This window comes from Erigeron canadensis, chromosome 2 (assembly GCF_010389155.1).
Source record: "Erigeron canadensis isolate Cc75 chromosome 2, C_canadensis_v1, whole genome shotgun sequence".
NCBI classification, from domain to species: domain Eukaryota; kingdom Viridiplantae; phylum Streptophyta; class Magnoliopsida; order Asterales; family Asteraceae; genus Erigeron; species Erigeron canadensis.
Genome location: NC_057762.1, coordinates 13,552,635 through 13,578,091, shown reverse-complemented (window position 1 = coordinate 13,578,091; position 25,457 = coordinate 13,552,635). Strand labels below are relative to the sequence as shown.

Below are 25,457 nucleotides of genomic sequence, written 5' to 3'. Positions count from 1 at the left end.
CTGTTAATGTAAGAGGTATAGGTTTAGGAATCATGCACCACTACTTGGATTTTGCAACATTACATCCGCTTGAATTGTCAACTAATATATTGAGGTCTTGGCCATATCACACCCTGTTCGGGTATTCTATTACGGGTTACCTTTTTGGTTTTTGCACACTTCAAAAAAAACTAGTGCGACGACGATTCATCCAGGCCACACCTTTTACCACCATTTGGATTTTGCGGCATCGTATTCCGTTCATATTATCTACTAAGGGTTACTTCTTGATTTTTTTCTCCATTTATTTTTCTTTTGGGTCATATAACCTTTTTATGCCCACAACCCGTACCACTATTCGGATTTTGATTATTCGTATCATGCTTGAACTTCTCAAGAAGATCTTACCACATTGCATCCAACTTATTGGTTAGGGTCTTTGATTTTTTACACACTTTTAAGACAAAAATCTTTCTTAAACGATCAAAAGTTCAAACACATTTATTAGTTTTATCATTGAAGGCGGCCCAAGTTCCATTTTTTCATAGGTTGTTTAGAAGTCGTTACTGTCTTGGCCCAATCGGGCTCCTTTCTGGTTTTGTCATTTCTTATTTATATATATGTTTGTCTTGGATGTTTCTCACTATTTGTTCGAGTTACGTATTAGTTTGCTACTTTTATGTTGTTTAATATGCCCAATATGGTTGCTTTCGTATTTTGTATTTGTATTGTCAAACATGTTTCTAAGATATCGGTAGGGCGTATGATTGACCCGCATAGTAGCCAGACCCAGCAGACAGGTATTTTCTTCCTTTCAGATTTTTGGCAGACAGGTATGATTTTCTAAACATTTTTCATTTTCTGTCTTGCACTCCTTTGTGGCTGGAGGTCCCTATGGAAGCTGTCTCTCTATCTTTGTGTAGAGGTAAGACTGTCTACAGCTTACCTTTCCCGTCCCCGCGCATGGATTGGTTGTTGTTGTTGATCATTGATGGATAAGGTGGAGCGGGTGAAGAAAGGGATTGATATATTTAAGAGTCGAGTGGGGAAATGGCGTGGTGGGGTGTAACAACAGCAGTAGTCGGTCGATTACCATCAATAATAATAAAAAACCACCACCCCTCTTCGCCCTTTTGTATAAAATCATCATCAAATCACTACTCCGTCCACATACTCCTCGATAATAATAACAACTCGATAAAACTAAAATCAAATTCATATTCAGTTGCAACAGCTGCCGCCACTTTTTCTTGTTGTTCAGCAGCTATGTCTTTTTCTTATGGTTATGATAAACAGCAACAACTGATTGCTGCTAAGAAAGCTGTTTCTCTTGCTGCTCGTCTTTGCCAGGCACTCTCTCTCAATTAGAATTGCTATAATAAGAATAATAATAATCTTGATTGATTGATTATCAACAACTATGTGTTTTCAAAACTCAGAGATAATATTATATATATATATATGTAATATAATATAAATGTATGATTATTATCATTGTTTGGTTGGTTGGTAACTGGAAACTTTGTTGCTGTTTATGTTTTATGTAGAAGGTACAAAAAGGATTGTTACAATCAGATGTCCAATCGAAATCAGATAAAAGCCCTGTCACGGTCGCTGATTATGGTTAGTATTTTTCCTCTTTTTGTTTCTTCATTTCACTTTATCTAATCAAATCAGATTACTTCCGCTTGGCTGCTCTCATCCTCCATATATATATATATATTATATGTATGTATATATTTTAGTTCTGCTTCATAATTAGCATGCCAATTACTATTTCACACAACACATCGAACCCTGGACCTGGCTGTTTAGCATGTCAAATACTATTGTCATTCTAATTTTGAACTTACAACAAAATTCATGTCTTTGGTAGTTGCCAACATTACAACAAACTATTGATATATGAACCGGACTCGAAAAAAAAAAAACAAAAAAACACAAAGCTAGTATATGACTTGAAATAATTAAGATCCCTTTTTATCTATAATTACCACTATCAGTAAGTTAAGTAGAAAACATTGTTGGACATGTGATGCGGAAATGGCAAGGCTCAATGAACTGGTAGGCACCAGTGAACTGGAGAAGTGAACTGGAGAATAGAAATGAACAGAAGGAAAGTGAACTGGTGATGCCATCTCAACAAGCCATGTTGATTCTACCAGCAGTGGCTCATTTTAGACAAGTCTTCACTGAACCAGTCCAGTCGCCAGTGATAACACTTCTCCGGTGGACGGGAGTTCCAGTGACAATAAGCCGTGACGCGCCAGTAAAGTCCACTGAAGCACTCCAGTGGTACAGAAGCACTCCAGATGAATGCTCCAGATTTATATTCCAGTTTCCAAATAATAGAATGGTTCTGAAGTCACGTGTCTGGTGGACCCAATAAGAGAAGGTGGATGACAGCTGTGATAAAGACAAAAGGAGTGGCGTGTGACAACGTTATTCCTAACGGTTTGTGGGCCCGGCTGCAAAAAGAATATTTCTAGAAGCTTTATGTGTGCTCTTTCTATTGGTCCATTCTGTTAGTGGTTGTCCCCACCATGTGCCAGCCTTTTATTTGTTTTATTTCCTTATTATTTTTATTATAATTTCGATGATTCCTAGGCAGGTAGTTATCTATAAATAGGGGCTCATTTTCCTTCTAAGAACTCAAGTTATGTTATGTTGAATTGAATGAAATTAATAGAGCAACCTCTATTTCTTATCCAAAATCTTCATTTACCTTTATAGATCTTTGATCTTGGTGGTTTGGAGTGATCCCTTTATCTATAATTGTGGTGGTTCGTCCTTTATCAATTATAGTGGTGAGATCCAAAATCTTCGATTCCTTTATCTGTGTTTGTGGTGGCTAGACCTTTATCAAACATAGTGGTGGGTTGGAGTGTTTCCTTTATCCTTGATTCTGGTGGCTTGGCCTTTACGAATCTTGGTGGTGGATTCTTTTATCTATCCTTTTATTTATCTTCCTATTTTGTTGTTTATTTCATAAAATCTAACAAATACCAAAATATCTGATTCCATTTTGTTTAATTTCCGCGGTGCTTGAGTTATTGCGTGTTTACGCATCAAATTTTGTATCAAAGCCAAGTTTGAAAAAGGTTTCTTAATCTTTTTATCAGTGGATTGTGTTATCTTGTTTGTTGGGTCAGATTAGATCTGTTGGGATTGTGGTTTGTTTGTCTAAATCTGTTATTGTTGGTGTTATTTTGTTGAATATAAATGGCTTATAGAAGAAATATGACTCTAGAAGAAGCTCATAATGCTAGGAGGGATAGGCAGATTGAAGATCTACAAGAAACACTTGGTAGAGTTATTAACCTATTAGAAGATGGTGGTTTAAGGTTGAATAGAGAACGTGTTGTAGGTGAAAGAGATGATGAGTCTCAAGGTCCTAGTGAGAGATCTAATGACACCCCAGATCTTCTAGTGATTCTGATGAATCTAATCAATCTAGAAGAAGGCATAGGAGGCATAAGGATGATGACACGAAAGATATCAAGATAGATCCACCAGATTTCATTGGTTCTTCTAACCCAAGAGAGTTCTTTGAATGGGTTCAGGTGATGGATAGAATAATGGAAATAAAAGATTATGATGATAAGAAAAGTTTTAAAGTTGCCATTATTAGGTTGAAAAAGTATGCTTCATCCTGGTATGATAATATGAAAGATGAAAGAAATTATAAAGGGAAAAGCAGAATCAAGACCTGGTCCAAGCTGAAGGAATGCAGAAGAGATTTGTTCCTCAGTCGTACAAGCAAGATCAATATCTTCAGATGAACAATCTGAAGCAAGGCTCAAAAGAAGTTGTGGAGTATATCAGGGAATTCGAGCAACTGAAGACTCGAACTGGTGTGAAAGAAGCTGAAGAACATACTATTGCCAGATTCCTTGGTGGGTTGAATGCATCTATTACTGAGAAGATAGAATTGCAGCCCATATGGACATATGAAGGTGCTTGCAAATTGGCTCTCCAGATTGAGAAGCAACTGAAGAAGGTCCAGTACAAGCCTTTTACTAAGACTTCTTCCCGTTCTAGTCAACTAGTTCTGAAGCCTAGTACAACTGGTCAACAATCCTTCAGAGGCAAAGAAAAGGAAACTGGAGGATTCAAGGAGCCAGTTGGAAAAAATTGTTTTAAGTGTCATGGTTTTGGTCACTTCCAGGCACAGTGTCCTAACCAACGAGCACTCACTGCTAGAGAGATTGAAAGCTTACCAGATGTTGACACTGAAGAAGACGAACCGGTGTATGATGAAGATAAAACTGAAGAGAGGTGCATAGGTGCAGATGTTGGAGAGATGTTAGTGGTAAGAAGGGTAATGCATACTGATGAAGTTGTAGCTGACACTGCCCAGAGAGAAAATATTTTCCATTCCAGATGTACTGTTAAAGGCAAGGTGTGTAGTCTGCTCATTGACGGTAGGAGTTGTGCTAATGTTGCTTCAACTTATATGGTGGAAAAACTGGAATTGCCTATAGTTAAGCATCCCCGTCCTTACAAGTTGCAATGGCTTAGTAAAGGATCTCAGGTAAAAGTTAATCGACCAGTTACTATTCCTTTTTCCATTGGATCTATTTATCAAGATAAAGTTGTTTGTGATTTTCCTATGGATGCTTGTCATATTTTGTTGGGTAGACCATGGTTTGATAATTATGTGTTTCATAATGGTCGCATGAATTCTTATTCATTATTTGTAAGTGGTAAGAAAATCACTTTGACTTCTCTGAAACCCAATGAGTTATTAAAAGTTAATAAAGAGGACCAACCCAGTAAGTCTTTATTTATGTCACAAACTGAAGTTGAAGAACTCACTGGAGGTACTTGAGTCATGATGTTATTGGTGCTTGAGCGTACTGAAGACAAGGAGTTCACTGGAGTCCCCAGTCTTCTGAAGTCTCTACTGAAAGAATTCACTGATGTCTTTCTTGAAGACCTACCTGAAGGTTTACCGCCAGTAAGAGGTATTGAACACTAGATTGACCTGGTTCCTGGTTCAGTCCTCCTAAATAAAGCTGCTTACAGATGTTCACCAACTCAAGCAAAGGAGTTGCAAAGGCAAGTGGATGAGTTGGTTGTTAAAGGGTATGTGAGAGCAAGTATGAGTCCTTGTTCAGTCCCATCTCTTCTGGTTCCCAAGAAAGATGGTTTGATGAGAATGTGTGTTGATAGCAGGGCCATAAATAATAAAACAATTAAGTATAGATATCCCATTCCCAGATTGGATGATATGCTTGATGAATTACATGGTTCCAGTGTATTTTCTAAAGTTGATCTCAGAAGTGGCTATCACCAGATTCGAATGAGAGATGGAGATGAATGGAAGACTGCTTTTAAAATCAAAGGAGGCCTTTATGAATGGTTAGTAATGCCTTTTGGTTTATCTAATGCTCCCAGTACTTTTATGAGGTTAATGAATGAAGTTCTCAGGCCACTTATTGGAAATTTTGTTGTTTATTTTGATGACATTCTGGTATGTTCAAAATCTGAAGCTGAACATGTTAATCATTTAAGAAGTGTGTTTGAATTACTGAGAAAACACCAGTTGTATGGCAAATTAGAAAAATGTGATTTCATGGTGGAAAGTGTAATATTTCTTGGTTATGTGGTATCAAAAGAAGGTATTTTCATGGATCCTTCTAAAGTGGAAGCCATCAGATCATGGCCAGTTCCTACTATTATCACTGAAGTAAGAAGTTTTCATGGACTGGCATCATTTTATAGAAGGTTTATTAAGAATTTCTCTACAGTTGTGGCTCCTATCACTGATTGTCTGAAGAGAGGTATATTTGACTGGTCTAAGTCAGCCCAACTAGCATTCGAATCACTGAAGGAGAAGCTTAGTTCAGCTCCGGTTCTATCTTTGCCAGATTTTGATCAGTTGTTCGAGTTAGAATGTGACGCTAGTGGAGTAGGTGTTGGTGCAGTTTTGGTGCAAGCAAGGCGTCCATTTGCTTATTTTAGTGAAAAGCTTAATGGCTCCAAACTAAAATATAACACCTATGACAAAGAGTTTTATGCAATTATTCGTGCTATCAATCACTGGTCACATTATTTGAAGCCAAAACAGTTTGTTTTATTTTGTGACCATGAAGCACTGAAGTACATTAACAGTCAACACAAGCTTAATGCTAGACATGCAAAATGGGTAGAATATTTGCAGTCTTATTCTTTTGTTTCTAAACACAAAGCTAGAGTAGCTAATGTTGTTGATGATGCACTATCTAGAAGATGTTCATTGTTGTCAATTTTGGAAGCAAGAGTTCTTGGATTTTCTTTCATAAAAGAATTATATGCTGCTGATCCAGACTTTTCTGATCGTCTCACTGAAGCTAACCAGAAAGGACCATTTCTTGTTCAAGATGGTTTCTTGTTTAAAAATGGAAAGTTGTGTATCCCAAGGGGTTCTATTAGAGATTTATTGATAAGGGAAGCACATGGAGGAGGTTTAGCTGGTCATTTTGGCATTAACAAAACTGGAGAGATTCTGACTGAACACTTTTACTGGCCAAGTTTGCTGAAGGACGTTCAGAATATTATCGGTCGTTGCCCAACTTGTCATCAGGCAAAGGCTACTTTTCACAAAGGATTGTATACTCCTCTTCCAGTTCCAAGTCAGCCATGGGAAGATCTTAGTATGGATTTCATCGTTGCACTGCCCAGAACCCAAAGGGGAAAAGATTCTATAATGGTGGTTGTTGATCGATTTTCGAAAATGGCCCGTTTTGTTCCTTGCAATACTACAAATGATGCTTCAGCACTGGCAAACTTATTTTTCAAAGAAATTATTCGTTTACATGGGATTCCAAAAGCAATTGTTTTAGATAGAGATGTCAAGTTTTTAAGTTGTTTCTGGAAGACACTATGGAGACTGATGGGTACCAGATTGATGTTCAGTACGTCTCGTCATCCTCAAACTGATGGACAAACTGAAGTTACTAAAAGAACCATTGGTATGCTGTTAAGAACATTGGTGAAGAAAACTTTAATAGATTGGGATCTGAAACTAGCTCATGCAGAATTTGGTTTCAACAGAGCTCCTAATTATTCTACTAAGAAATCACCATTCGAAATTTGTTATGGAGTCAATCCTTTAACTCCCATTGATCTGATCCCATTTTCGATTGAACCTAAGGCAAGTATTGAAGCTGAGGCCAGAGCGAAAGAAATTAAGAAAATTCATCAACAGGTGAAGGCTAAAATTGAAAAGACTAATGAAGAATACAAGGCAAGAGCAAACAAGTCCAGAAAACAGCCAGTTTTTCTCCAGGTGATCTTGTTTGGGTGCGTCTGAGAAAAGAAAGATTTCCATCAAGACGGAAAAACAAGTTGATGCCAAGAGCGGAAAGACCCTTCAAAATTTTGGAGAAATTAGGTGAAAACGCTTATAAAGTTGAGTTACATGGGGATATGGCAGTTTCAAGTACTTTTAATGTGGGTGATCTGATGCCGTACCTGGAGGATGAGTACCTCGAGGACTTGAGGACAAGTCCTTTTTCAGAGGAGGAGGTTAATGCGGAAATGGCAAGGCTCAATGAACTTGTAGGCACTAGTGAACTGGAGAATATAAATGAACTGAAGGAAAGTGAACTGGTGATGCCATCTGAACAAGCCATGTTGATTCTACCCGCAGTGGCTCATTTTAGACAAGTCTTCACTAAACCAGTCCAGTTGCCCGTGATAACACTTCTCCCATGGAAGGGAGTTCCAGTGACAATAAGCCGTAACGCGCCAGTAAAGTCCACTGAAGCACTCCAGTGGTACTGAAGCACTCCAGATGAATGCCCCAGATTTATATTCCAGTTTCCAAATAATAGAATGGTTCTGAAATCACGTGCCTGGTGGACCCAATAAGAGAAGGTGGATGACAACTGTGATAAAGACAAAAGGAGTGGCATGTGACAACGTTATTCCTAACGGTTTGTGGGCTCGGCTGCAAAAGGAATATTTCTAGAAGCTTTATGTGTGCTCTTTCTATTGGTCCATTTTGTTAGTGGTTGTCTCCACCATGTGCCAGCATTTTATTTGTTTTATTTCCTTATTATTTTTAGAGAAAATTTCATTAGATCACTTAGTGGTTGTCGTTTTTTTTATTATTACTTCACCTTGTGGTGACTTTTTGCTTCATTACATGCCCCTCTTTTTAACGTACGTTAGGGTGGCTCCGTTAAAGTCCTCATGTGCATACCATGTGAGGGTATTTCTGTCATTTCTCACCTAACTTTATCCTTATAACATGTTTTATCCGCCCATTTCAAAATTAAAAGATCAAAACTTTCATCTTCATCAACAACAGCCCAGATTTTCATCAAAACAATACACATACATATGAATAGATTTAAGCATACAGAATCACCATCTATGTATTTTCATCTATGTATCAATTTTGATTACCTTTACTGATATTAAAAAATAAGCATTACCAATATAACTGCAATCATTTCCAAGTGTGTGCATCATACAAAACAATATCACACCTACTTTCAAGAAAGCTTTCCACCATTAAATCTACCACCACAAGTAGCAATTAAAATCATCATCATAAATATAAATCGAAGATTTATTTAAAAATGCCAAACACAGACCAATCATTATATCCATTCCGATCGATTTGAAACTTTGTGAATCACATGAAAATCAGTTGTTGGCGATGGCGGTACAACCAAGTTTCTTTTGTCGGCGGTGGCAGTGGCGGTACAACCAAGCTTCTTTTGGTTTGGGCAACGACCACGGAGGAGGGGTGGTGATGTCGGAAAAAGAAGTCGGGAAAGAATGTGGAGCGGCGACAGTAAGTTTGTTGTGTCTTATGCTTGCTGTTTGGGAATGAAATTCCACCATCCATAATACAAAACTTAACATACAAAAAAAATTATAAAATATTAGGTGGATTTTCTATGCCATACACCCAATTTTGCATTTTTGGATTTGATGGTTGATGTTTAAAGTGATCGACGTTTGTTTGCTTTTTTTATGTTTTAATTTTTGTATAATATATCAGATTAATAGTAGTTTGTGTGTTTAATGGAGGAAATGATCTTTGGATGTAATATATATATTTTTTTTTGTATATGTATGTTATGAATTTTGGGAAAAAAAAAGGGATAATAATGAGATCTTAATTTGGAAGAGGATATTTTGTTGTTTTATTGGTAAAACCCTAATTTTATGTGGTAAGGAAGAAAGGAATCTAGGAGAAAAGGGTTTTGATCTTTTAATTTTGAAATGGATGGGTAAAACATGTTATAAGGATAAAGTTAGGTGAGAAATGACAAAAATATCCTCACGTGGTATGCACATGAGGACCTTAACGGAGCCACCCTAACGTCCGTTAAAGAGAGGGGCATGTAATGAAGCAAAAAGTCACCACAAGGTGAAGTAATAATAAAAAAAAATGACAGGGGAAAAAATGATAATACAGCAAACCACAGGGTGATCTAATGAAATTTTCTCTTATTTTTATTATAATTTCGATGATTCCTAGGTAGGTAGTTATCTATAAGTAGGGGCTCATTTTCCTTGTAAGAACTCAAGTTATGTTGAATTGAATGAAATTAATAGAGGAGCCTCTATTTCTTATCCAAAATCTTCATTTACCTTTATAGATCTTTGATCTTGGTGGTTTGGAGTGATCCCTTTATCAATAATTGTGGTGGTTCGTCCTTTATCAATTATAGTGGTGAGATCCAAAATCTTCGATTCCTTTATCTGTGTTTGTGGTGGCTAGACCTTTATCAAACATAGTGGTGGGTTGGAGTGTTTTCTTTATCCTTGATTCCGGTGGCTTGGCTTTTACGAATCTTGGTGGTGGATTCTTTTATCAATCCTTTTATTTATCGTCCTGTTTTGTTGTTTATTTCATAAAATCCAGAAAATACCAAAATATCTGATTCCATTTTGTTTAATTTCCGCTGTGCTTGAGTTATTGCGTGTTTTACGCATCAACATGACTCTTCCTAACAAGTCAATACGTAATGACTCTACAATGCTGGAAATACCGTGATAGGGTAGGGTGGGGTGGGTCTACGCACGGATAAATAAAATAGAGTCTTGAACTATAACCGTCCTGTTAGAATAAATAAATAAATTTAAATGTATTTATATTTATTTATTTATATATATGTAATAAGCAGCATGGTTGGATCTGTGGTAAACACCCTTGCCTCTGGAGACAGAGATCATGGGTTCGATCCTCATTCCATGCAAAGGTTGGAGGGCCTTTTCTACCATTTAGGTAGAAACCAGCCTCTCTACTTAGGTAGAGGTAAGGTCTGCCTACATCTTAACCTCCCCCATACACCTTGGAGGTATTGGGGCTCAAAACCCGCGGAAGGTGGCACTGAGCAGTTACTTACTTACTTACTATATATTTATATATGTTGCCCTTATAATCATTTATGTAATTATAATGATCAATGACTTGATTACCCCTAAATAATTAATATTTAATTATTTGATGGATGTAATTACCCTTACTTATTAAATAGGGTTTCCCCTTGGGTGTGCTATATATAGATAGAGAGATCATTAGGGAGATTTATTCATAAGATAAGAACACCTAAACTCCGTCTCCCTCTCTTCTCATAACCCCATCCTTAGTGCATACCCTAAACGGGAACCGACCCTCAACCGAGTCATGTCGTCTTCCCTCTACGTCTTTTGGATGATCAGGTAGACATCCCTAATTCATTATATGTTTAGTTTATACATTAATTGATCAACATGTCCTTCTCTGACCCTAAGCCATTTCATATTATTCTCAGGGTCCCAAGTTCTTGTGAGCTTTGTTCTCCAGAAGGAACTTCCTGCCCAGGCGTTCTCATTAGTGGCCGAGGAAGTACTTTCCAGCCTTATTTGTTATTCTCATCTATTTCTCTTTTTAATTTAGTTAATATTAATCTAATCATGCTCATCACTTCTAGGACTCTGGAGATCTCCGTAAAGAAGAATCCCAAGAAACTCTTCAACGTATCACCAAACTAGTTAATGATACAATTGCTAATGATGGAACTTACAATGTACTACCGATGTCTGAAGCCCAAGTGCTCACCATAATTGATTGTGGTACATCCGAAGGAGGACCTAATGGCCAGCATTGGGTTTTGGATCCTATTGATGGCACTAAAGGGTAAGTCCGGTAAGATAACACTATATTATGTTTTTCCTATATTTCTTATGTTTTGGGCCTTCATTCGTACATCACTAGAGGTGACAAAATGAGTAAGTCGGGTTGGTTGCGTAGTGGGTTAACTTCTTGTGAGTAGTGAAAATACAAATGACTGTCATATACAAACTAATATATTTTGACATTTTGTAGACGTATATGTGCAAAATCTGATAGAATCCCAACTAACCTGCAAAATCAAAGGGATCAAACCTGATACATTTGATAAAGGTCCACCATGAGACAGTCTAATTTCTACCTTTGGAAACTGGCTGGATGATTTTATGCAATCAATTTAAATGATTGTATGCAACCAACTTAATTAATACTCCTGCTGGGAATTAAGGAGTAGAATCTGCCTTAATTCTAGTATTTAAATAGTATAAATAGGAGACTGGTATTTCATTAGCATGGAGATTTCAAAATACTATTGATTTTCCTATTCTTGTAATTTGGAGACGTTGCCCCTCTCGGATCGGGGCTCTATCCCTTTCGTTTCTGATAAAATCTAGCCGATTTTTATCTCTATTAATAGTGTACCTACCAAAAACCCTATCTTTACTTGGCACTTTTTGATCTATTATAAACCATTTAGAAACTAATGATCTTTGCATATGAGTGTAATTAATTAATCTTTTTACTATTCCTTATATAATACATAATTGGTACTTATTATATTTCTCTCTTTTCTTCTGGTTACTAATTTATTCTTTCTTAGATTTAGCAATTATTTATGCACACTATATTGTAAGAATAACTACACCCAAATTTTTTTGTTATAAGTTACGGGAACTTATATTTTCTTTACTAGTTGATATTTACAAATTACACTTCCACAAAATTTGTCCCACTCAAATTTCCATCCTTCTCTTTTACTATACAATTTTTTATCTCTTGTTTCTACTATTAGTTTGTTTTTGGGAGCTGATTTTTACAAATTTGTTTTTTATTGGCATACATGAATTTGATATGATTTGACCATTATACCCTCAATATCTTTAATCTTAATTATTCCTTGTAGAAATTTACTTCCCTATTATTCAAAAGTCAAAACCATCTATGCCCGTTGGCCTTTTCTCTAGTTTACCCCCTAATTTTACAACTTTATTTTCTCTTTTCCAACATCACCTCAACTCTATTTTCTAAGAGATAAGAACCATGAAATAGAAAAGAATTCTAAAAAATCCAGAAATTTCTTTTCACCTATTTGTTTGTAGCTAGCATGCCCCAATGCCCCTCCTTGAGCTTTAGCTCAATGGTTAAAAGATCATCTTTTTACATGAGGTCTTGTGTTAAAGACTTGGGAAGGACATAAGAATTAAGTACCTTTATGAGGGCTTGACTTGGGTATACCCAGGTTCAAGTCTGAGGGGGCAGGGTTTACCCCTATTAATCGTCGTGCATTCAGACTGATTAGTAGGGGGTTTTCCTCCAATCGGGTATTTGAAATAGGCAATTCTACTTCGAGGGAGTTCTCTAGCGCGGACCCCGGTTAAGACAACGTATGCTAGACCTCTTGACCTCCCGCTGTCGAATCGCGACACGAAGTCTTCAACGAAATTCACCTTTGAAAAGAAAAAAAAAGGCAAGTCCCAATGCCCCATTCATATCCTCTATACAAATAAAACTTATACATCCATGTTCAATCATAATCACAATCTTGTCTTGAAATTCAATATCTGCGTTTTAACCTCCAAGATCTTTGGTTTTAAGGGTAGGGTTTTTGGCTTGAACCATGATACACTTTACTGAATTTTAGGGGCAATAATTTTTAGGCAAAAAAATTTTTGTTTGTTGATCCATAGAAGATGCAGATGTGTTGTTAGAATGGAAAAGTCATAATGGGTATATATATTTTTTAAAAGGTTAAAAATAAAAAAAAAAAACCAAAAGCAAAGGGCATGTGACTTATATAGGGATATATATATATATAATATATGTATATATATAAGGAAGAAAGTGATAGGTATTGAGGGAGAAAAAAAACTTACAAAAGAAATAGGAGTAATAAGGTAACCAACAGGAATAGTTTTGTATATAATGTTTAAAGATATGCGAAGGGTATAAAAGTCAACTTACACTAAATTTTCGTAAGCCGATTGTCTCGGTGTAAATATCACGACCCGTTTGTTTTTATTTTATTTATTTTGGAAATGAGAAAAGTGCATTTATTTGCTTTAAATGATTTACCAACCGAAGATATCTTAGCAAGTCACAATGAGAATTCTGAAAACATAAAATACGTTTTTGATACACCATTTGTGAGTCAATGTTTTGTTAATGAAGAAGAAGCATTTGCATTTCATCAAAATTTGGCAATAAGTTAATGAATTTTTAGCTAGGAAAAGTAGGTTTGTCAATAAGAATGGTAAAAAGAAACGAGATTTTTTTTGTCACCTTAAAGGACTTCTGGAGGCTAAAGTGGTAGATTATGTAAATGAGCATAGAAATCTGATTTTTATAAGATGCGAATGCAAGGCTGATATGTGTATAACATTGAAAAAAGCAAATCAGTTTTTTTTTTCCAAAGGAGTGGCAAGTTACTGCTTTTATTTTAAATCCCATTTTCTCTTTGAAATTTTTATTCGTTAGTGAAGTTAGATACATAACAGAACATCAGTAGAATAATTGTATTATCTTGTTAGGTATATGAGGTATACAAGAGTATATATAGAGATAAACTTCAACCCTAACATAAACCTGATGGGCTTAATAACTGTAGGCCTGTTAACTTAATTTGGGTTAACAATTATAATACACTTTAACACTCCCCCTCAAGCTGTAGCATAGATATTGATCATGCCCAACTTGCAACATATAAAGGTAATCCGACTTCCAGGCAGTGATTTGGTGAAGACGTCAGCTAATTGACCTTCTGTTCTAACATGAAGAGTTGTGATTGTTGCATCTTCTAGCTTCTCTCGAGTAAAATGGCAATCTACTTCTATGTGTTAAGTTCTTACATGAAAACCGGATTGTTTGCAATATGAATAGCAGCCTCATTGTCACACCACAAGTTCATTGGTTTATTTGAGAAAACCCAATTTCACCAAGTAGATTGTGCAGCAATATGAGTTCGCAAGTAGTTTGAGCCATGGCCCTATATTCTGATTCTGCACTTGAACGAGATACAACACTTTGTTTCTTGCTCTTCCAAGACACCAGATTTCATCCAAAAAATACACAATAACCGATAGTAGATTGCCTATTGGTAGGATCTCCATCATAGTCTGCATCCGTGAACATAGTATGGTGGCCATGATTTTGGTATAAGATACCATGACCAGGTGCACTCTTTAAATACTTCAAAATGTGAGTAACCGCATCCCAATGTGAGGTTCTGGGATTTGACATACACCTGCTCATAACACTTGCAAGATATGCAATATCATGATGAGTAATTGTTAGATAGTTTATCTTCCCAACAATTCTCCCGTACTTCTCTGGATTCTCTAGATAGTTTTTCTTTTTTTTTTGTATTGATTTGAATTCCACAAGGTGTACTATATTTAATAGATTTGAAGACTTACCATGTTTAGATGTATATAGTTTGACTTTATATGTAATTGGCTAGGATTACTTTGTTATTTAATTTGAATGGCTATGATCAAAAGTTAAAAGTTTTTTCTTCTCTAAGCTCTACTAGCAATAATCAATATATATATATATAATTTTTAAATGTATATAATTTTTGTAAATAGGTCGACCACAAACTCATTTAATCCAACAATGCACGACTCATTGATCTGAAATCAACTCGCCGACCCCTATGACATAGAGTATGCCGAACAATTTAACCAGTCAACCCACCGACCCATATAACCTGAAATCAATGGACCAACCAAGCTATTTAGCTGGCAACCCTTGTTTTTCTTTTTTCAATTGGTAAGGGTTTTAGGTTGATAGGAGGGATCGGAAGGTCTAGGTTGAGTTTTCCAACTCGATTTTGATAACACGCCGGGCTCGGGTCGGATATTTGTAACCCGCCAGTCAGAACCTATTATAATTTTATTATAATTATACTAATATTTATTTTGATTTTTGTTTTATATAAAGTTATTCATCTGTCCATTAGAAATTGAATGTAAAGTCATATGTAGAAATATGAATGTAAAAATACATTTCATTCTTCATCTTATTGGTTGAAAAATATGATGCATTAAAATGAGAAGATACGGTTCGTGCCATATATAGTGACATAGAATAAATCTTTACCCATTTTAAAGATATCAATCATTATTAGGTATATTTTCTTTTTAGAGAGCCTCACAATAATTAAAATTTGTGTTCATACTTATATAAAATAAAATAGATTTACCAGGTATGGTTGTGTGCCAAATATGCATTTGAGAATTTATATATGTTTCCATATATACATAAATTAAATTTGTTTGAATTTTTCTTTTGAAGGGGTTATGGAGGTTCCATTTTTTGTATTTCTATTGTTAAAGTAGTATATGTTCCGATTCGAGTCTTTTCGGTATATATTTACATCATTGACAAATTACCATGTTTATAATAGACTAATAGTTTTAGCTTGACTCTGTATTTTTATGGCTAGGATTCTTTTTTATTTTACGAGATGGGTACCCGCACAATGCGGCGGCAACGGGTGGTGCTAGTGGCGGTGTTGGTAACGATGTGGTTATTAATCTAAAAGTAATTGACGTAAATGATAGTGTAGTTATCTTATGGTTAAAGGATGTATCTTTTGTAAGTAATTTTATTGAGAATATTATAGAGATATTAGGTGGTAAATTAATTAATAAAGTAGATAGATAGTTTGGATAAATATAGGTGTAAATATTTTAGGGATAAACCAACTCTTCGTAGAAGAGTTGGCCACCAGCTGCCACTTTCTAGGAGGAACCTGGGTTCAAATCTTGCCAAAGGCAGAATTGAATTTAAGTGGTTGAATTACCTTCACACTATCCCTGCTGGGGGTTATGTGGGTACCAATTCGGTACATTGGATCAAACGGATCCTATCAAACTACCGTTTTTAATATTTTAGGGATATATTGGGTAGATTTAGTGTGTGAGTTATGAATGTGTTGAAAATTAAAGATATTTTAGTTATTTTAAAGGTAGAGAGTTGAAAAAAGGGAGGGTAGTTTGTTTATTAATATAGTATAGATAGATATAGATTTGTAGTGGTCAAGATTAAAAATAAAAAAAAAACTATTTTTCTTTTAATTCTATCAGCAATGTATAAAAATAAAAATAAAAATATATAATGCTAACAATAATAATGCTAATGCAAATAATCTTATTTAAAAAACAAATAATAATGGAACCCAATATGCCCATATCCCATATGGCCTTAAGTTATTTAGAGAACTAATAGGAGTAACTTAGTTGTTAATAATGGAAAAATATTTGAGAATTAGGATGTACAGCAAAATTATATTTTTAACAATCATAATTTTGCGTGCATACATCAAAAATGTGTTTAACTTTTTTTCTCAAGAGTTTGTAATCATAACTTTTGGCCGCGTTTCTTTTTGTATTGATCTAAATTGCACAAGGTGTAGTATATATAATAAATTTGAAGACTTACCATGTTTAGATATATATAGTTTGACTTTATATATAGATGGCTAGGATTACTTTGTTATTTACTTTCAATGGCTAATATCAAAAGTTAAAAGTATTTTCTTTCTCTTAGATCTGCTAGCAATATATATATTTAATATTGATGTAGGCATACATGTTCATTCTGTTGTTATTGTAGAAGGCATTTTAGACATTTGTGTAATACCCAAATAAAGGAAAGATAGCATGAAAAAGTTTCAATTCACCATAAGGCTTGCAATTCTATTGTCTTGCTTGAAGGTATTTTTATTGGATACTTCCATATGTTCCACTTTCAAACAGAAACAGTCTTAAAACATTTTGATGGGTTTTTGAAAAAAAAGGCTTTTATCGAAAATCGGTAACTTGGGTCACAAAACGCCGCTTATGTATCACACAACGAGTTTATGAAGCACAACTGTCGTTTTTTATGCCTTCGCAAGGATTGATGCCTTTTTACAATAACCTCATAACTTTCATCGGACAAAGGGTACACTTCCTTGCCCTGCAAAATTGCAAGGGTTTTAGCAAACCTGTACTGGCTAAAACTACCCTTTTCAATAAATCAGAAAACATGATAATCTTCAGTGCAACATAGATGAATGGTCTGTAATTATGTCAGAATGTTCAAATAAACTCTGAAATGTTGTATCAATCTATATGGAACATCCCTGAATGGAAATTATTGCAGTTTTTATGATGGAGAATTTTTACACATCTGAATCCAAATTTGGTTGTTTTTTATGTAATCTTTCAAATATGTAACATTTTCACCGTTTTTGGATGCAGTTTTCTAAGGGGTGACCAATATGCAATAGCATTAGGTCTGCTAGATGAAGGGAAAGTTGTATTAGGTGTCCTTGCATGTCCAAATCTCCCACTAGAATCCATTAGGAGCCAACATCAAAATGCTGCTGATAAAGTAGGATGTTTGTTTTCTGCACAATTGGGTTGTGGAACATACATGGAGTCTCTAAATGGCTCACCACCCGTGAAGGTACTGAAATTTAGTACCGAATATAGTATTTCGTTTTTTCTTTTTGTGAAAATGAGAGACCCTTAGTGAAATGGAAAGCAAAATTTTTCTAACTCAGGTTGAATGATCCATTAAGTTTAGCATCTAGATAAGTAGTTCTGTTGCAGCTTCTATGAAACTTATTATCCCTAACTGATTATTTAACCACTGTATAATCATCTCAAGTTACATAAGCAGATTCAGTTTATTTAAACAAACTAATTAGTGGAACTTCAAGTCACAGAAATTAGATAGGTTTCAAAACACAAATCCAGACCCCCCCGTATATGTTGATGTCAGTGGTAAAGTCACACCTTTTTGACCTAGTACTCCCACTACGACAAAAGCTTTTTTCAAAGTTTCTGTCTCTATTTGATAGCCAATTTTGTTTGACCTGAATAATTTGTTGGTTTTTGAAAAAAAAAAGAAGCTCATTTATAGTGATTGATTGACGAGTAAGTTGCTTGCATCTCAGGTGCATGTTAGCGACACGGAAAATTCTGAAGAAGCTTCATTTTTTGAATCATATGAAGCTGCACATTCGTCCCATAGTTTATCGGGCTCTATAGCTAAGGTATACTCTTTAAATATGAAAATATTAGTTTTCTCATCTTAATGCTGAGCAAAGATACTTAATTATATGAAATAATTAGTGTATCCTTGTTAGTGCTCATTGAAGGCATTTATTTGTTTATTTTTGGGGTTTGAAATAAGCTAGGACAAAAATGGATACAATGGTCAAAGGAATTTTTTGTCTATATAGCTATATTATTTTACTTGAGTTAAACTAGACCGAAGCTATTATTGTTGTAATAAAATAGCATATTCTCCAAGGACGATGAAATGATTATATTTTGTAATTACTTTTGCAGAAATTGGGGGTTAAAGCGCCACCTGTTAGAATCGACAGCCAGGCAAAATATGGTGCGTTGTCACGAGGAGATGGGGCAATATATTTACGGTTTCCAAATAAAGGATACCGTGAGAAGATTTGGGACCATGCTGCTGGATACATCGTTATTGCAGGTACACATATTGTTATTGTACGTTTTAATCAGCATTATTTGTTGTAATTAAGCAAGGAAATGTGTTATATGTTAATGATCCTTAACAATATCGCAGAAGCTGGGGGTGTTGCATCAGATGCCGGTGGAAAGCCTTTAGACTTTTCAAAAGGAAGATATCTGGATCTGGACACAGGCATTATTGTTACAAACCAGAAACTGATGCCTGCTCTCTTGAAGGCAGTTCAAGATTCTCTCAATGAACAAGCTTTGCCATCACTCTAACAAGATCTCTTTTAAAGGTGGGAATGCTCCTGTTTTTCTGGTTATGGCTTTGTGCATTATGAGTTTCTAAAGCCTATTGTTTCTTTAAGGTAAGAATGCTTCTGTTTTTCTGGTTATGGTTTTGTGCATTATGAGTTTCTAAAGCCAATTGTTGCTTCTATTTCATCACAGTAGAGTTCTTGGTATGAGTTGATATGAAGTTTAAGTTTTTATTTGTCAATAAAAGTTACAATACATGTGGCTGTAGTCATTATATCGAAAACATATCTTTTATGTTTACCTGTTGCAGCAAACATGGAACTGTAGGTTCAACTGATCATCTATCTTTGGATTTTGGAACAATCTTCAGACAGTTTAGTTACATTATCGTATATCTTTGAGAAAATATAACAGTACATTAGATTATGTTATATTTGTTACCGATACACAGTGCAAACACTATCTAGATGTTTTGTTATAAGCCTTTGGCAACTAAGCTTGAAGGCACTTCTCATCCATCTAATTGTACGCTTAGTTTGCGTCATAATAGGACTCTGCTATGCTTTTATTTATTTGTTTTTAGTGTTCTGTATTTTTAAACAAACGACAAAAATATTATCTCCAAAAACAACACAACGCCAATCCCACATTCAGTGATTAACAAGCCCAACTACTTACTCATAGAGATCTCATATACACCTATGCTGTACATCAAAATTTTAAGAAACTGTATCCCATTAACACTATATCTACCAACTCACGTATTAAAACTATATATATCTCAGCATTTGCCATATTTCATACCAAGATTTTGCAATAGCATCTCCAAGGTACCAAAACCAGTAGCCTATTTTCAGAACCTCCTCAAATCACATTCCCTCCAAAACATGCTTCCCGCAACATGCTTTTTTTTATTATTTATTTATTTATTTATAAATAAACCAGTCATCTCCATTTAAACTATTACAGTATTACCCGTTTAAGTCATCTTCCATTTGTTTTTTAATTCATCACTAGCCTGCAACCTTTAAATTTAAGAGTTAGAAGTCTAAGTTTGACACATTCCATAACTTTATCTCTAATCCTCTTTTTAGGAATGTTAACTTCATTAAATGTCTTGCTATTCCTTTCCTTCCAAATCCAATACACAAGCAGTCAAAGTGATCTTCCGCACAATATTCCAAACTGTTTTGGGACAATTTGAATCCACAAACCATTATATTAATCCCTCCCAATGATTAGGAATGCCACTCCCATTTATTTTTCCTCTCGTCTCCTGCCAGACCCAACTTGAATATTCACGATCACAAAATAAATTTTCTACTGAATTTTCTTGTTTTTCTTTTATACAAAAAAACACATTTATACTCTTTCATAAATGTGATCTGTTAGCTTCTTGTTAATATAAATTTTCAGCCGACTGGCACAATAAATGTTGAAGATTTCAAGTACATAAAGAAGGTGAAAACAACAGAAATCATGTTAAAATGTCGGAGGTGCCAACTTCGTATGCATAAAGAGTTGTATAATAAGATGAATCAAAGTCGAAGTTATTGATCGATTTTGATGATCCCTGAAGTTTGGTCAACCAATGTTCATGGTCCTTATGATTGCCATAGGTCTGAATCCCTTTTCGGATGACACCAAGATTTTCATTTGATGATGTTCGCCTATTTTCACGCTTTTGTTTGGTGGGTCGACGCCTTGGTTCACTCTGTGACCGTGCTTTAGCTCTCGAGGACTCTGTCCGGGTCATGTAATTGGGCTCATCCTGCTGTGTACTTGTTTGTGATGCTGTAGAAACCTCATCAATGGGCTTATTGTGCAATTCCATTGACTTTTTGTGAGTCAGTGCTGATGAATCTATCGATAATCTTCTGGATGACTGTAGGTAGCTTATACCGGTACTGGTATTGCTTCTGGATTGTCCCGAGTTTTCATTGTGATGCTACAGGAGTCACGAAAAAATATGTTATATAATGAAACTGAATCTGCCCTTGTCTATTTATAAGTATTGCCTCTTTGAAAAGAATCGTGCAACTATTTTAAGTCATCCCAATTAGCTTCATTTTTGCTCTCTCTCTATCTTATTTCATTGCAACCAAACCAAGTGTGATTTAAAAGTAGCATATTGTTAAATAATATTGGTAGATGACATACAAAATGTGGTGCACTTAGATGATGCTCGTGACCCTTCACATATCCTCGTTTACTGGTGGCACCAAGATCGGTCATTTTAATCCTTTGGAACCTAGCTCTAACCTGAATGGCAACCAGTGCGCTCATGCACCTAACCATGGTTGTCGTTTGTTTACGTACCAAGTAACCACGCACGAGGGCTTGTAGCTTCACTAGTCCACGTAGTGCACACAATGCCTTCCGAGCCTACTTATGAATATGAATTATTATGAAACAAGTAATTAATCTGACATTTCTGTTATGTAAACAACTAACTGCAATATATACCAGATAAGATCGAAAAGCTGACTGTATTTTTGTTGCAGCAGCCATTGCTAACACTTGAGATACTCTATGGAATGTTTTCCTGGGGGCTTTAGGAGACGAAATCACCAGCATTGAGGGGTGGTTTTGCTGCAAAATTGCATAGTCGAACAAGGCTTGTGATACTAAGTGGGAGGTCACGATGGAGTCAAATGATCGGCAACTCTTGTGATTGATTACTACCTTATCTGTGTTATTTGTTGATCTTCTAAAGCTCCATCTCCTTCTTGGAGTTGCTGGTATAATAGCCGTGGTTCTCGGTGAAGATGTATCCCCACCATCTTTGTTGTTGATTTTGTCCTCCTTTTTGCCTACCAGCAAGTTTCTGATCCATCTGCTTGCCTTTCCCATGGTAGTAATCAAAATTGTGAATATAGATAGTATGGTCACTCTTTCTATATATATAGCTATTCCGGCAAGAACTCGAATTTTTAATTGACCATTGAACTATATTAAGCATCTTATTTGTTTGTAGGCAAAGGCCTGCAAGGCTGCAACATGTCCCTCCCTACTTATGCCAAATGACACTTGATAAGCACTTTTCACTTGACCTAACACGAACAAAATAATTGTGAATATATGACACTATTATTAAGTTCTTCAAATATAGAATAACAACTCATGACTTTTGTCTAAGCATAGTTTGTGGCATTAGCTCGCTAGATGAAAGTATGTAGTACGTTTATTGTTTTTTTAAGCTACATATATTATAATCAATATCAACGCGTTAAATGATTATTAGGTCTTTTATCTGATGCACAAGAAAGCACTCTTATCAATACAACTTGCATAAGAAAAATAACACCGGATTGAATGTTAAATGTTGAGACGAATAAATAGATGGAGAAGTAGCTCTTATCAATACAACTTGGCTCACACGTGAAGGTGAAAGATACGAGTTCAGTCTTAATTTTGCCATTTTCATTCATGAATTTGAGTTTTAAATATATATTTGTTCCATATCTTTAAATATAATCTATTTAGATTAGATGAAAAAACAGATTTTTGCTTAGTTATAGTGATGCTCAAATCATGTGGTAATAAACTGTCATCACGATGATTTTTTATTTTTCTAATGTTAGATGATGAGTGATCATAAAGTAACGAAATATATGCTTATGTTTTAAGAAATGAGTGATCAAAAATAGACGAAATTTTAAATATCAACAATAGAAACATCACTAGTTGAAAAGTGAAAACTAAATTGTTATGTATGTATATATGCTTTAAGACGACTTATGAATAGTGAAGCAGCCAACCAAGCTGATCAGTCTGTTTACATGCTTGTTTTTTGTTTTTTAATTTTTTCAATTATCATTTTTCTAATCACATTTATTGTTAGGTTGTTGATCTAAATATACCGTCTTAATTTTTTATTTCTAGTATATTATTATTATTTTTTAACAGCAAATATGAAGTATTATTATTAATAATACCAAACTAGCAAGAAGCTAGCAAATACATAACAGAATGCTTCGAAAGAGAATAAGAAACAAAATTAAGTAACACTCGGCTTATTACACCAACTATCCCAATCAATCTTCAACTTATTAGCTCTATTCACGATCCATAAGAGTGCCAAGGACCGGACCTCTTCAAAGATCATTTTGGGCGACGCATAAAGCTTCCTATGAAATGCATCATTTTTTGCTTTCCAAAGGCTCCAAATAGTTGCAAGAATGATAGCATTAATCATTTTCCTCCAATTTTTATCACCGGCAAATGAGAAGTGTATATTCTGAAGGTCACTCACATGAAAAGCAAATATCTGAACTTTACACCAAGAGCTAATTTGTTCCCAGACCTCCAAAGCAAGTGGACAAGCTGTGAGAATATGGTCAATAGTTTCTTCGTTTGAATTACACTAGGAACATAACAACGAACAAGGTGTAATACCCCTCTTATAGAGTTGAGTGAGAGTAGGCAGCCTATCACGGCTTGCTCTCCAGTTTCTAACATTAACCTTTTTAGGAACCCAATTATTCCAAAGGAAATTATGATGTGGATTAAGAACCGTACTTGTGTCGAACTTTAGCCTCACGTCCACCACTACAAATTCGTTTGCACTTAGGATCGATTGTAACTCCATGCCTCTTTTGGAAAGCACATCTTTGACTTTTGCGATTGATCTCCATAAACCTCCTGGTTTACCATTAACTGGGATTTCATTGTCCACAGTCGGATTTCCATGACTTTTGCGATTGATTTCCATAAACCTCCTGTTTCGTGCTTTAAACGCCACCACCACTTCAAGAGTAATGCAACATTAGCACCTTTTATTGATCCCAAACCGAGGTCACCCAAAGATTTAGGAGTCAAACTATCAGCCCAGGCAACCCAACTGATGCAGTTTCCATCACTTTTACCAGCCCAAAAAAGCATCTTCTTAACCGCTCCAATTGCTCAATAATTTTCCCAGGTGCTTTGAACAAGGAAAAGAAGTATAATGGAAGACTGGATAAAACTGATTGAACTAAAGTGAGCCTGCCACCAATGGATAAGCATTTTGATTTCCATTTTGTGAGGCGCTTCCGAAATTTATCAATAATCGGTTGCCAATATCTGCATATATTCATATTTACACCAAGAGGAAAACCCAAATAAGTGAGTGGAAACGTACCCTGATTTATGCCCATACGGTTGGCAACGAGATCCACCTCTGAGAGGGTAATACCAATCCCAAACAACAAAGATTTTTGGACGTTTATCTTGAGTCCAGAAATAAGGCCATAACATCTCATAATTCTAACAATATTCATGAGGTCGTGAGTCGACCATTTACCCAACATTAAGACGTCGTCGGCATATAAAAGATGATTAATATTTGGGCCACTATTAGGCAATTGGATCCCTTGGATGAGACCCTCAGTGATAGCTTGGTTCAAGAAACTTGACAAAGGTTCCATAACAATCGTGAATAGAAAAGGGGATAGGGGGTCCCCTTGCCTAAGTCCACGTAAGCACTGGAACTCCCCTGTGGGGGAACCATTAATAAGAATTGAGGCTCGAGAAGACTTTAAACACTCTTCAATCCATTTACACCAACGAACTGGAAAATTCATCTGATTCATAGTTTCTATCAAGTATTTCCAGCAAACACAGTCAAACGCCTTCTTCATGTCTATTTTTAATAAGAAAGCGGGTTTCTTAGAGGTCTTTATCCAAGCTAAAACCTCTGCCAAAATCAACGGCCCATCCAATATTTGCCTTCCCTCAATGTATGCAGACTGGTTATCAGAAATGACTAACCTAACCACCCTTTGTAATCTATTAGCCAATATTTTAGAAATAACTTTGTAGATGACACCAATCAAAGTAATTGGTCTATAGTCAGCAAAGGTATGTGGGTCAGAGCATTTCAGAATCAAAGCAATAAAGGAAGATACACAACCTTTAGATAGCCTGCCATGAATGAAAAAGTGATCCACCAAAGCTTTGAAATCACTTTCAAACAGATCCCAAAACTTTTTTATGAACCCGAAAGTAAAACCATCCGGTCCCGGGCTCTTATCCGCGCCACAATCCCAAACCGCCTTCTTAAGTTCATCAGCGGAAAATCTAGACACGAGAAAGGATCTTTGCTGATTGGAAAGTTGCTTAACATTGGGGACCATAAAACTTGGCCGATTTGTCATTTTCTCTTCAAAGCATTTGTGTAAATAAAACTCAAAGGCTAAATTGGCAGCTAGTAAATAACATCTCAAATTTTAGATGGTACTATGTCATTAATTAATATATAAAGAAAAGTACGGAAAAACGTGTAAAGAAAAATAAATTGTTTATTCTTTTTATCTTTACGTTAATATTTTAACTCTTTAAACTTTTATCATTAAATTTTTATACTTTTTGATTTTCTTTGATTTTCACTACAACATTGTAGCCTCTAACACTTTTAGCACTAAACTTTTATGTGAACTATTTTAACTTTCATATAAAAATTTACTATTTATTTTTTA

The 25,457-nt window shown here is 35.4% G+C and overlaps 2 protein-coding genes across 2 annotated transcripts; one reads left to right on the top strand and one right to left on the bottom strand.

Annotated features, from left to right (window-relative positions):
- Positions 1-997: 997 nt before the first annotated feature.
- LOC122589089 (SAL1 phosphatase) lies at positions 998-19,362 on the top strand. Its single transcript, XM_043761331.1, has 8 exons — positions 998-1,329; positions 1,527-1,602; positions 10,743-10,816; positions 10,902-11,107; positions 17,506-17,713; positions 18,207-18,305; positions 18,604-18,757; positions 18,854-19,362. Exons 1-8 carry the CDS (start codon positions 1,030-1,032, stop codon positions 19,018-19,020), a joined length of 1,284 nt encoding a protein of 427 aa, XP_043617266.1. The 5' UTR covers positions 998-1,029; the 3' UTR covers positions 19,021-19,362.
- A 1,114-nt stretch (positions 19,363-20,476) lies between these two features.
- LOC122587743 (protein IQ-DOMAIN 19-like) lies at positions 20,477-21,852 on the bottom strand. The gene is made up of 4 exons (XM_043759906.1): positions 21,685-21,852; positions 21,466-21,591; positions 21,262-21,384; positions 20,477-20,947 (listed from the first exon to the last, which is right to left on the bottom strand). The coding sequence occupies exons 1-4, from the start codon at positions 21,850-21,852 to the stop codon at positions 20,477-20,479; spliced, it is 888 nt and encodes a 295-aa protein (XP_043615841.1).
- Between the last annotated feature and the right edge of the window lie 3,605 nt (positions 21,853-25,457).